This window comes from Podarcis cretensis, assembly GCF_951804945.1.
Source record: "Podarcis cretensis genome assembly, chromosome: 4".
Lineage (NCBI taxonomy): Eukaryota > Metazoa > Chordata > Lepidosauria > Squamata > Lacertidae > Podarcis > Podarcis cretensis.
The window spans coordinates 78,998,018-79,010,535 of NC_137173.1; the positions used below are offsets into that span (position 1 = coordinate 78,998,018).

The following is a 12,518-nucleotide window of genomic DNA, read 5'->3' on the forward strand; positions in this document are numbered from 1 at the left end:
GGGGAAAGCTGGTGGTTGATGTCTCATCCTGGCTATGTTTTTACCTGGAATATTTCATCTCCGCTTTCTAAAGCTATTGTGATAGTACCTGCCGCTGCAGGTCTCAGAGGCTATCTGAGCTGAATCCTGATGGCTTCCTTGTGTTCCTCACTTTTATCTCCCTTAGAGACCTGTTGCAGTTGTTTCACCTGTCAAAAAGAATCTAGGGATGTCTTGCTAGAGGCACATGCTTAGGCACATTAGAGAAAGCCTCTCTTTTCCTTAGAGGGAGTAGCTGAATGCAGACAGAGAAGGAAGCACCGTAGGATTGCATCTGTTTAAAGGAGCTTGTATAATCTCACTTGGCAACCAGTTGCTGCTGGGATGGGAGACCCGGAAGGAACTTCATTGTTTCTTGAGCGTTGGTTGGATGAATGCGTTGTGACAGGATCCCCAACCCTGGGACATCCTGATAGTTTATGTCTCTCTGGGGATAAATGCATCTATTTTGGTTTGTGGGTAAATGGATTTTTTTTTTATTTTGCTTCAGGGCAAATGCAGAATTCTGGGTGGGCCCAGAGGGAATTGTGCCTCTGTAATGAACTCTTCTTGCAAACTATATTTGTAAGGGGGCCCAGCTATGCTGCTTGTAACCTGCCCGCTTTCGCTGTGAGCACTCGAACACTGAATTCAGGCCAAGTTTGAAGACTTGCTTACTCTGTGCCTCTCACTCTATAGTGCCCTATAGTGCCTCAGACACATACAAGAACCTTACATATATAACAGACTTGGGTGCCAAGTTAGAATGGCTGTGTCGCTAAAATAAGACTGCTCAGAAACAAGAGGGAGCATACTTGCAGTAAACCCTAGGGTATACAGTGTTGTCAGAACCCTAGGGTTTACAGAAGTATTAAAATATTTGGGGGTGATTTCATGAGGAAACCCGCTCCCCAATCCAATGATGATTGGAGGTTTTTAATGTCTGTTGTTTTATTGTATTTTAATATCTTGTTGGAAGCCGCCCAGAGTGGCTGGGGAAACCCAGCAAGATGGGTGGGGTATAAATAATAAATAATAAATAATAAATAATAGATTATTATTATTAGTAGTAGTAGTAGTACTCAGTGGCCATGGAATGCTGAGTTTCTTTGGGTGAGGAAGGCACAAATAATCAAGAGACAGAGGGAAAGTGGGACTAGAATATCCTGAAAGGGGAAATGGCTAGATAGAACATTGAACAAGAGTACATTCTGCAACATTTTATTGCAGTCTCCACTTGTTCATGCTTTTCTTAACAAGGCTCAGGCCAATTCTGAAAGTCACACACTGACAAAAGTTCTTGTAAGTAAGCTGATTCTGTGATGTTCCAAAATGCTTTGTCTTCTGATGGATGCTGGTAAACACGACCCCAGAAGGCCCAACATGAGGAGTGTCGGTGTGATGTGAAAGTGCTTGCCTTGCGATAATTATGAGTCAACAGTGTGAGCCCATTCAGGGTGACTGGTCTTGGCCTCTCCCCTCCCCAGTAGCTGCTTTCACCTTCTCAGAATCCACAGATGGTGGAACAGATAGACAGAAACAGTTGCTTTATACATCTCAAGTTCAATCTCCAACATCTCCCAGTAGGTCTGGGAGAGACTCCCTGTCTGATACCCTGGAGAGTTGCTGCAGTCAGTGTAGACCAGGCATGTCCAAACTCGGCCCTCCAGATGTTTTGGGACTACAATTCCCATCATCCCTGACCACTCGTCCTGTTAGCTAGGGATCATGGGAGTTGTAGTCCAAAAACATCTGGAGGGCCAAGTTTGGCCATGCCTGGTGTAGGCAGTACAGAAACAGATGGAACAGTGAGTCTGCCTAGGTGTTAGGCAGCTTTTTTTTGGTAAATATTAATATATGGTTTGGGGTGTGGGCATTCAGGTGGCAGTTTCCTGTTTGCAGTATGAAATGTTAACATCGATTGTACTGGGCAAATGAACATACTGTATTTTTTGCTCTATAAGACTCACTTTTTCCCTCCTAAAAAGTAAGGGGAAATGTGTGTGCATCTTATGGAGTGAATGCAGGCTGCGCAGCTATCCCAGAAGCCAGAACAGCAAGAGGGATTGCTGCTTTCACTGCGCAGCGATCCCTCTTGCTGTTCTGGCTTCTGAGATTCAGAATATTTTTTAGGTGTGTCTTATGGTCTGGTGTGTCTTATAGAGCGAAAAATACGGTACTTGCTTGAGTTGGAACCAGTTTTTTTTTTTTTAAAAAAAGAAAATAGGTGCCAGTGTGCAGTGCCTCTACTTAGACATTGCATCTTATTTATTAAAGACATTCCAAAGAGTAACCTCTATGATTCAGGTCAGGGATAGTCCATTTCTGTACATCAGGATTGTTGTTCAGGCACTGATCTGTGAGCACTGCGCACACTTGTCAGGCTCTAGAATGTTGCTACAAATTGACAATATCGACTTAGAAGTTATATAACACTAATTAGGAGCTGTATGAGGTAGTAGTACAATATATTTACATGCGATGATTGATTGGTTCTTCAGCAGCTGTTTTCAAGGACATTTACCTACAGAACTCCAAGAGAGGGACAATATTTACAACTTTTAAAGAATATTTTATTTTCCTTTCAAATTAAACTGAGCAATTAACACACACACACACACACATAACCATTTAGTAGTGCCCTGGGGATCTATTTGGGAGCCAATTCTGACCATCCATTGTTCACATTCTAAAGCGTTCCAAGGCGAAGAGCAGCCAATTCAAAGCAATTCCATGCCAAAGGGTGCTCCAAAACAGAAAATGATGCTGCAGTCCTACGCACAATTGCTTAGGAGTAATCCCCATTTAATTCAATGGGATTAGCTTCTAAGCAGGCATGCTTAAGATTTGCCCTGTAAGCTTATTAATTAAAAACAATCTGGTGTATTGGGTATTTTGTGGATGCCATGCGACACCCAATTTTATTTTAACTTTGGATTTGTTTCAGGGGTGAGGCAGTGGGGGTGCTTAAAACCAGTATCTGGGAGCAGTTAACAGCCAGCCTGAGGCACCTGTCTTGTTCTGCATAATGATAAGGCTGGTCCTGCTCCAAAGAACAAGGGCCTGACTGTTATGTATTCAGTGGTCTGTGTTTGCCTGAGCTTGAGTCTGGACTAAGGATTCTGAGCCCCTGTGTTCTGATTCGATACATGATATCCAATCACAGAACATTTCTGGATTTGGGCCTCTGCCATTGGCCCTTAAACTCTTGAGTCATGATTCGCAGCTTGGAAGTTTAGACAGCCAATCACGTTGGGAGTGGGAGTGGCCCAGGCCTTCAGAAATGTATATAAGCAGTTGCTTTGCCCCTGTTGTTTAGTTCTGTTTGTTCAATAAAGGTTCTTGCTGTTATCACTGTGTCTTGCCTGGTGGGAACCCACCTACACTTCACTGACCATTTAAATTGACTTGCTATACTTTGGATATTTTGCACTGCTTACTAATAAGACACTGTAATTTTTAACAGGTTGGAAAAATAAGGAAGACTTCTGCCCGTAAAAGAGAATTCCACGTCCTCTTCATGGTGATCACGACCATCATCTGTTACCTGATTTGCTGGATGCCTTATGGAGTTATAGCTCTCCTTGCGACATTCGGTAGACCAGGCTTGGTGTCCCCTGTTGCAAGCGTCATACCATCTATTCTGGCAAAGAGCAGCACCGTATGCAATCCAATCATCTACATACTTATGAACAAACAGGTGAGCATTACAGTTAAAGCGAGCTATCTTATGTAAACGGAAAATGACTTCTGTGCTCCCAAAGTAATATTCCTTTGTTTGAGGACTACTTACATTAAGAGTTATTAGCATCTGAAACAGAAAACCCAAAATGGAGGACTTTCCCCCCAAGGCAAGGTAAATAATTTCCACCTTTGCTGGTGCTCAACAATTTGCTGTTTTATTCTGTGGCTGCCTCGCTCTACCTAATGGGATAGACTTTTGAGTAGTTATGTGTGATGGGACAATGAGCTACTTGTGCGTAAAAGGGTTAGTCCCTCGGAGTTTGCTTAACGTAGCAAAGCTCTGCCTTGAGCGGAGCCCTTGGACATGGCTCCGTCAGTCACTGGTAGAATCCGACAGTGGGCGCTTGCGGAAACGTTTCCAGCATAAAAGCTGCTTGACGGAAACGCGTCTCCTAGATTCCCTGCGTGACAGCTTCCGGCGAGGGGTGGGGGTCGCTAAAGGGGGCCTTGATACCTCCTCACTGTTCTCACTGGAAGTGTCCCAGAGCCTCCCCTCCGACTTCCTGTCCCTGGAAGCTCCTGCTCCCCCCCTACTGGTTCCCTCTTCTGCTGCTGAATCTCTTCTATCCTCCCGGAGCCCTTCCACCACCTGTTCTTCCGATGGCAGTTCCCTGACATTATGCATAGGATTGCACAGTTAATAGATTAAAACTCACAGGACAACCAAGATTACTTTAGTTGGGCGATAAGCTCAATAGTTATTTTGACTAGTAAATAATAGCAGTTTGGGAGTGGCGCTTTGGGGGGTGGAATGAGGGCGTGGGCTGGCCCCCTTGTGCTAAAATTATGGTTCTAATGGGGGGGGTTAACTTGGGTGGGTATTGTTTTATTTTGGAGGTGATGTTCTTTGTTTTCAAATATTATATCTTAATATGCATTTTGTATTTGTGGTCTGGGATACTGTTTAGGGGCTTTTGTTGGGGAATGTATTTACAGTGGAACCTTGGTTGTCGAGCGTCTCAGAAGCCGAATAAATCGGAACCCGAACACCAAAAACCCGGAAGTAATTGTTTCCATTTTCAAACATGTCTTGGAAGTCAAATGGCTCCCAAGGTGCATTTTTCATTTTTTCCCATTGACTTTGCAGCCAGCCCATTTTCAAATGTTTCAAGAGTCAAACGGTCTTCTGGAACAGATTATGTTCAAAAACCAAGGTTCCACTGTATTAGTTCGTATACATTAGTACAGTGGTACCACGGGTTAAGTACTTAATTCGTTCCGGAGGTTCGTACTTAACCTGAAACCGTTCTTAACCTGAAGCACCACTTTAGCTAATGGGGCCTCCCGCTGCTGCTGCGCCGCCGGAGCACGATTTCTGTTCTCATCCTGAAGCAAAGTTCTTAACCTGAAGCACTATTTCTGGGTTAGCGGAGTCTGTAACCTGAAGAGTATGTAACCTGAAGCGTATGTAACCCGAGGTACCACTGTTGTTTTCATAATGTATTTTGTACTTCCAACATTGTAACTTTTATGTTGTAAACCACCCTGAGACCTAATAACGATTCATTGCCTTTAGAAGAGGCAACCTGATGAATTTCTTTAAAGGTAGATAGAGAACATTTGTTTTGTTTTGTTATTGCTTTCCTAGATTAATTTCGAACATAAAATTATGAAAACAACTAAAACAGTTAACAATACAGCGGTACCTCGGGTTACATACGCTTCAGGTTACATACTGTCAGGGGCCCTGACACATACGCTTCAGGTTACAGACTCCGCTAACCCAGAAATAGTGCTTCAGGTTAAGAACTTTGCTTCAGGATGAGAACAGAAATCGTGCTCCGGCAGCACAAAAGTGTTAGGGGTGGAATCTTACGGTGGGACCGTATCTTGATAAGCATGTGTCATGGGCGAGAATGGCAATCTCAGTATCATCCTGTGTGTCTTGGCAATTCTGGGAGAAATTGTAGTAGCAACCTGCTCAAGTGCACTGTTTCCCTCAGTGAGCAAGGGACAACTTCTTGGCCCTTGAAAATGAGGGCTGTGGTGAGGTGATGTAGCTACGAGAAGCAACTCACCAGGTGTGGTGGAGGTCCTGTGTTAGCTTCCCTGCAGGTGGGGTTCTGTTCCTCACTGGTAGGGAGATGGGCGAGGCGGTGGGAGGTCTGCGCAGTGCAAACCTCCCTTTTCCTGATCCAGAGCTACTGACGGAGTTTCTAAGATAACTCCCACAGGCCAACGCTGCAGCTTCTCCCACTAATATATTAAGATATCGCAACACTGTCAGAGTTGTCAGGCATGTAATATATGTTGTGCTCATCTCTCTGAATCACCTCTTTTCACACCACGGGGGTTTCCACAATAGGAAATTCATCTTTGTCATCATAACTGCTTGTACTGACTTTCGGAAACTTGGAAAAATGCCTCTTCGTAGACCCATGCTTGTTGTTTTCCCTGAACATCTTGAAAGTCTCTTGTGTCATTCTCCCTGCCCGAGAGCAAAAGCATTGAATTCACCATTTGCAGATTAGGGATACATTGTGATTTTAAATAATATACCTTCAGAAAATTAGGTACATGTCAGCATGTCACATGCTTAAACAGGCAAGATCTAATTTGCCAGTGGAAAAGTGTCATCCTTGAATGGTGCTCTCTTGTGACTCTTTGTAGAAATATTCTTGGTTCTCGTGGGAATGCCTCTTAAAAGCATTTTCATGTTTGGATCTAGGATCCTTGAGGAAACCTAGGATTCCTCCAAGTGAGTTTCTTTCTAGATCTATTTCTGTATTTGTGGTGAGACTGGGCTCACCCAGCAATGTTACAACACAACAGACCATGTCCTCAGCTCCAGCCCAATGCTGAGACCTTGAACCCACACCTGTGAACTCTTGCCTCAGTACAATGGCTCATATGAGTGCGCTGTTAGATATTTCTATCACACTGTTCCTACAGAATTCAGTTAAGTTATATTTAAATCTATATACTGGAAAGATCTAACGAACATCATTTTGGGGGGTATTGTTTCGTTCGTTACGTTATGTATTTTTGTGTTTTTATGCTATGAATCCTGAGATGAAGGGCATTCTACAAACTGAATAAATAATAATAATTTTAAAAATAGCTACCTCACTTCCGGTTCTAAAATGTTAGAATTTCAACACAGCATGTTAGGATTTTATAAACGTTAGAGGAGGTTTTTACTCAAGACATCTTACCGCTAATGTAAAAAGGATAGAAAATAACAATAGAAACCTAAAGTCTTATTCAAGATGGCAGGTTGTAGAGAAATTATCCAATCATCATAATTCTTTTTAAAAATGTGAACAGTTAGCTGAAAAGATGTGGCAGTATGGTGGTAGAAACCTGCTGAAATGTACTATATTCTCATTTCCTCTCTCCCTTTCATTTGTCTTGCAAGTATATTTTGAAAATGGGATGTAGACTTCCAAGAGCTGTTGGTAAGAATAATTCTTCTGTCAGAGTCAGATAATCAAGGAAAAGAATGCTTCACTACCTCATATATTATTTAAAGCAGTAGCCACTGTGATCTCATCTCTTTTTCATTATTATGTAATATTTACATATCTTTGGAGTCTGCACAATAAGTTCACACTAACGAGCCAAGACAACTTTCCACCAAGAAGAATACAATAAAAAAACTAGTAAGGGCTAGAGGGCGAAAGGAGGAGTGAGAGATACAACAAAAAAGGTTGCATAATTCATCCTTTCATAGTCATCTTCTTCACCATCATCTTCACCCATTTTAGCTGTAAGATCCCCTCCCTTTACAGTGCTACCTTGGTTCTCAGACTCCTTGATACTCAAACAACTTGGAACCCAAACACTGCAAACCCGGAAGTAAGTGTTCCACTTTGCGAACTCTTTTTGGAAGCTGAACATGCTCTGTTTTGAGTGTTATGCTTCCGATTTGAGTGCCACATTTCCGATTTGAGTGTTACGCTGAGGTCTGTCTGTTTTTGCTATTTATTTTGCATTTGGGTAGCTCTTTTTTGTTTTGTTTTTGTGACTGCGTGGAACCCAGTTCAGCTACTGATTGATTGTGTGACTGCAGTACATTGTTTATTGCTTTCATTTTATGGATCAGTGGTCTTGCTAGATAGTAAAATTCATGTTAAATTGCAGTTTTAGGGGTTGTTTTTGAAAGTCTGGAACGAATTAATCTATTTTGCATTACTTTCTATGGGAAAGTGCGCCTTGGTTTTAGAATGCTTTGGTTTTGGAACGGACTTCTGGAATGGATTAAGTTTGAGAACCAAGATACCACTGTATATATAAGGGTGCAATATGTATTTCTGTACAGCTACAGAGGAAAAGTACATTTTCTCCAGTCCATTCAGGCCACTAACTGCAAGGTGTAGGACTCTCATTCTGGATTGGGATCTCTGGAAGCCATTTGGATTCATTAAGTGGTGGGAAAGACCATTTGAATTGGTTCCCACCTCCCTGTGGAGAAGAAGGGTCACAGAGAAGTCTAGTTGCATCAGGAAGTGATCTGACCATGGCACTTCTTTTGTTCTACTGGAACTTTGTCTCAGGTCACCCATGTCTGCAGAGGTAAACACCAAATCTAAGGCATGTCTACGACTATGATGAGTAGGGCCAGATTTAAGAAACAATGAAAATACAATTTGAAAAACCACACGGTGCAGCACAGCACGTTACAATTGCTACAACAGACAAAAAAGAATGATAATAATTTAAGTTGTGCGTCAAGATCCTCAGCAATTTTCAAGTGATCTATTGGAGGAAAAACATTTGGCAACCACTGGCCTGGATTGAAAGCATGATTGAGTCATAATGAGCTATAATAGAAGTTTCAATTAATCTGACCGTGACAATTTTTATAAAACTACCAAGGCTGTAAAATGTGATGGCTTTAATAGTCTGTGGAATTAATTTTTTAAAAGTTTGGCATTTCATATTTCTCAATGCTGCTATTCTCAATTGATGCCTGTCATTGTAATTTAAAATTATATTCTGTATTTTTAATGTTATTTTTCATTTTGTATATAGTGTGACAGCCTGTGGCTAAGTCACTATTTAATAACCCAATTAGCTGCTTCCCACAGCCTACAGGCTTTATGACTCTTTTCTAGCACACTTATAATTTTATTCCTTTTCCATCTCCAAGACGTGTAAAACTGATTCTGAAAGCACAGTAATTGACATTAAAACACACAGATGTGTGTAATAGTTATGCAAGAACACTCACAGGATGGCTGTACTTGTTACATCCTTCCTACACAAACTGTTCTTTCAACATTATCATCCAAGGAGATTTACATTCTAACCGTTCAAGATGAATCTCAAGGTAATGGCAGGACTAAAAATGTGTGAAGTCTTTAAAAACTTTTAGGAGTCTTTGCCTGTTTATCTTCCAAATTTGTGCTGACATGAGAACAGACTACTTTCCCCCCATGCAAACATTACCTCTGAAGCAGCTTACTATCATTCCCAAAACAACAATAAATAGTCCTGCATACTCCCTTCCCACCCACAACTCAGGGAAATCCATCATCAAAAGAGAGGAACAAGGAAAACATTGCTTTGTGTATACTAACTCATATTTATAGATTCAGAATTAGAAATTACTGTTATAATTTAAATAGGAATACCACACTCTGATCATAGTGAAGAAAACTGTGGCCAGGTGATGTGTCCCTGCTCAGTGTGCGATACTGATGCTACAAATAAATATATTATAATAATAAATGTTCATGGGGAACAGTTCTCAAGGTCCCTGCCCTCCTCTATTTCTCTCCCACCCTCTCTCTTACACACGGAATCGTAGAATTAGAGTGTTGGAATGAACCTTACTTTCTCTTATAGAAACAGTATTCTAATCTTGTTTATCAAACGCTGCCATTAATAAATGCATTTCCAATTGAAGCTGGATGTTGAAATGATGACTTGAAGATTGGCCTATGGGCATATGTCATTCTGTATCCATCAATCATAATTTGCTTGGCTAAATAATTCTGACATAGTATTGTTGGATAAGGAGCTAGGTGAAGTGCTCTCTTTCAAGCTGTATGTTAGAAGTCCTTGGGTCTGCCAACAATTACTTAGGGACATTTTTCAAGGAAACTTTGCCTTAGTTAGGAGGACCTTCCGCCCTGGGATATGCTACTTTTCATTAGAGCACAGAAGTTAAGTTTAAAGTTAGCTTGTCACAATGTTTGATCTGATTGATCGTATTTCTATGGCACTTTTGATTCAAACGAATCTCAATGCAGCTTACAAACAATAAATAATACAAAACGATAAAACGTAACAGAGCATCACAAATACAGCATAATGTCTGTTGCATGCGTAATGAAAACATTAGGAATCCACTTTATTATCAAATTAACTGCTGGTATAATGGCTATAAATGTATCTGGAGGTTTGCAAGCCACCCTGAGTGTGCCTACGCATCAAAGGACAAGATATAAATTATGGAAACAAACACAATTATTTATTCTATTGCTCACTTCTGAAGCTATCCTTAATTATATAGAAAAATGTCTAGGATGTCACTAGAGGCCCCTGGCAATCATATCTAGCCCGTCTGGGAGCAGAACCAGTTTTAACCATCAGGCAGCTGCCTAGGGTGGCAGAATTTTAGGGGCAGCAAAATTAGTAGGGGAGTAGAATTTGAAAGGCGGCAAATGATGACCGTGTTGGAAGCAAGAGCCAGCAGCTGCCATTCCCAGTAGTCTTCATTGTGAGTCGAGGACCCGCCACCCGCTTTGAGATAAATAAGACACAGGGACACATGTATTTAGGTTAATGGGCTAAAGAAGACCACAACTTTATTGGTTACAGCATGTGAGTGGCATTGGCTTAGGCATTGGATCAAACAATCTATACATGACTCCACCCCGGGCAGCGGGGAGTCATCCTAAGGTTAACAACCAGTGGGAGGAGCTTGTTGGTGCAAATACACCTGGAAGCTTCCCCTGATGTCACCGGGGGTTGTGCCATGGCCCTAGCCACCAGCAGGGCATTGTACAGGATCCACGACCGCTGGATTCCTTTAGCGGAATACCCAAACAAGGGGATTATTGGGAGTGTGGGACCGCTGCATCCACATTATCCTTAGGGGGGGAAAAACCTCCCTAGTGAGTTTTGTTGGGGAATAGAGAGAGAGCACAGAGCTCTCCTCAGAGCTTCCCCATCTTGGGAGGCCCTTTTGAGGTCCCAAATATCACAGAGACTGCCTCCTTCCCATCAGACTAGCTCAAGTGCTCAGATTGGGGCCCTTTGGGTAGTGTCTCTACCCTCAGAGGCTTGGGGGAGGGGTGGCGGTCCAGGAGAGGGCATTCCATGGCAACCCCTAAGCTGTGGAACTCCATCTTCACAGAGGTGTATCTGGCTTCTGAAGGAAGGTGCTGAAGATGCACCTCTTTGGACACTTTGGGTATATACTGTTAGGACCCGCCTTATTTTTTATGGTTACAAGTTGTTCTGTTGTTGTTAACATTGTGTTTTAATGATGGGACCTTTGGGTGAAGGGCAGGCAACAAATCAATAAAGTGTTGGCTAAATTGTTGGAAGCAGAAGTGTGGAAACATTTGGCATAGATGCAGTCCAGACACACCCTTCATAGATTCTCTCTTAAAAGCAGTGAATGGAGAACTTCCAGATGTTCTTGGACTTCCAACTTCCGTTTTTGCCAGCCAGCATTAATGGTGGGTCAGGGATGGTGGGTGGGATTGTCCCAAGAGCATCTTGAGGGCTACAGGGTTCCCACCACGATCTCAAACACATGGCGTTGACTTAAAATTGTGCATTCATGAATTACTGCTTCTGACATTCAACACAGACGGAATTATAAGTTCACAAACAGAAATGATAAATCAGGAGTTGACTAATAGCGATTTGTTGGGCATCAGATTTGTTGATGAAACCCGCATGCAAGTGTGAAGTCTGCAAAGCTGGACTATTAGGACCTTGTACAATCACAAAGTTGACTATGGATTCGACTTAGGTATTCTAATTGGGTTCAGCCTAGGTATTCTTAATGTTTGATGACAAACGAATGGATTGAAGACCTTTTGCAGAGCCATTCAGATCTCAGAAAAAGTGACTGGGGCTACAGGTTGTACGACTGGCATTTAAAAAGCTTGTGCCCCTTCAAATTAACCTTTGTACTACAGCTCCTACTGAAAAGAGTACTGTAGAACAACCAGTCAGTTGCATGTACTCGGAAATAAAATGTAGACATTTACATTTAGCGCAACATGAAAAGTAGAAGCTATGGCCTTTATCTTTTTAAAGACCATGTAAAAATTATTGGGAGGCGGGGAATGGCTTTCCTTGTAATTTTAAGCATGTGTGTGTTATCCATTCTGAATAGCTTGGTGGCAGGATAATGTCCATGTATTATTTAAGGCCATGGAAGTAGAGATTATAAGATGTTAAGAGCTGTGAAGGCAGAGTGAGTGAGATGATGCTCATCCAATAAGCCTAGATCATTTAGGTCTCTACTGAGGGAAATGGTGTTCCTTTACCCATTTGGACTTGACTTCTACTCCAGAAAGGTCTTTTTGAGGAGCACAAGATCTGGTACACTTTATCCATGCCTTTTGAGCACACCAGGTAGCTGTAAAGTCTTGCGATGCCAACAGTCTTTAGGAAACCTTTAAGGCTAGCTTGTGGAAGCCTTCTTAGACACAGAGCTTCCTTTGCGAGGTCTGCGAATTAGTAGTTTTTTAAAAATTCAGTATGCCTTAGCAGTTATAGATCTTTTTGGCTCACACTTGCCTTTCCCCCCGTTCTGTAACTTGTGGCAGGAGGGAATCAAATTACCG

At 42.0% G+C, this 12,518-nt stretch overlaps 2 protein-coding genes across 13 annotated transcripts in view; one reads left to right on the forward strand and one right to left on the reverse strand.

Annotated features, from left to right (window-relative positions):
- Positions 1-12,518, forward strand: part of LOC307214214 (parapinopsin-like) — a 48,477-nt gene that overhangs the window by 22,407 nt on the left and 13,552 nt on the right. Inside the window, exon 4 of the mRNA XM_079972945.1 lies at positions 3,485-3,718. Within this exon, the coding sequence (XP_079829071.1) occupies positions 3,485-3,718 (234 nt within the window). The remainder of the gene's footprint in view (positions 1-3,484; positions 3,719-12,518) is intronic.
- The window catches only part of ST6GAL2 (ST6 beta-galactoside alpha-2,6-sialyltransferase 2), an 81,980-nt gene continuing 75,482 nt past the window's right edge, over positions 6,021-12,518 (reverse strand). For 7 of the 12 annotated variants that reach the window (XM_079972743.1, XM_079972734.1, XM_079972740.1 and 4 more), the window contains one exon: positions 6,021-6,190. In XM_079972743.1, the coding sequence (XP_079828869.1) occupies positions 6,085-6,190 (106 nt within the window). In that variant the 3' untranslated portion in view covers positions 6,021-6,084. The remainder of the gene's footprint in view (positions 6,191-12,518) is intronic. The other 5 variants (XM_079972739.1, XM_079972737.1, XM_079972742.1 and 2 more) reach the window with 1 other exon arrangement.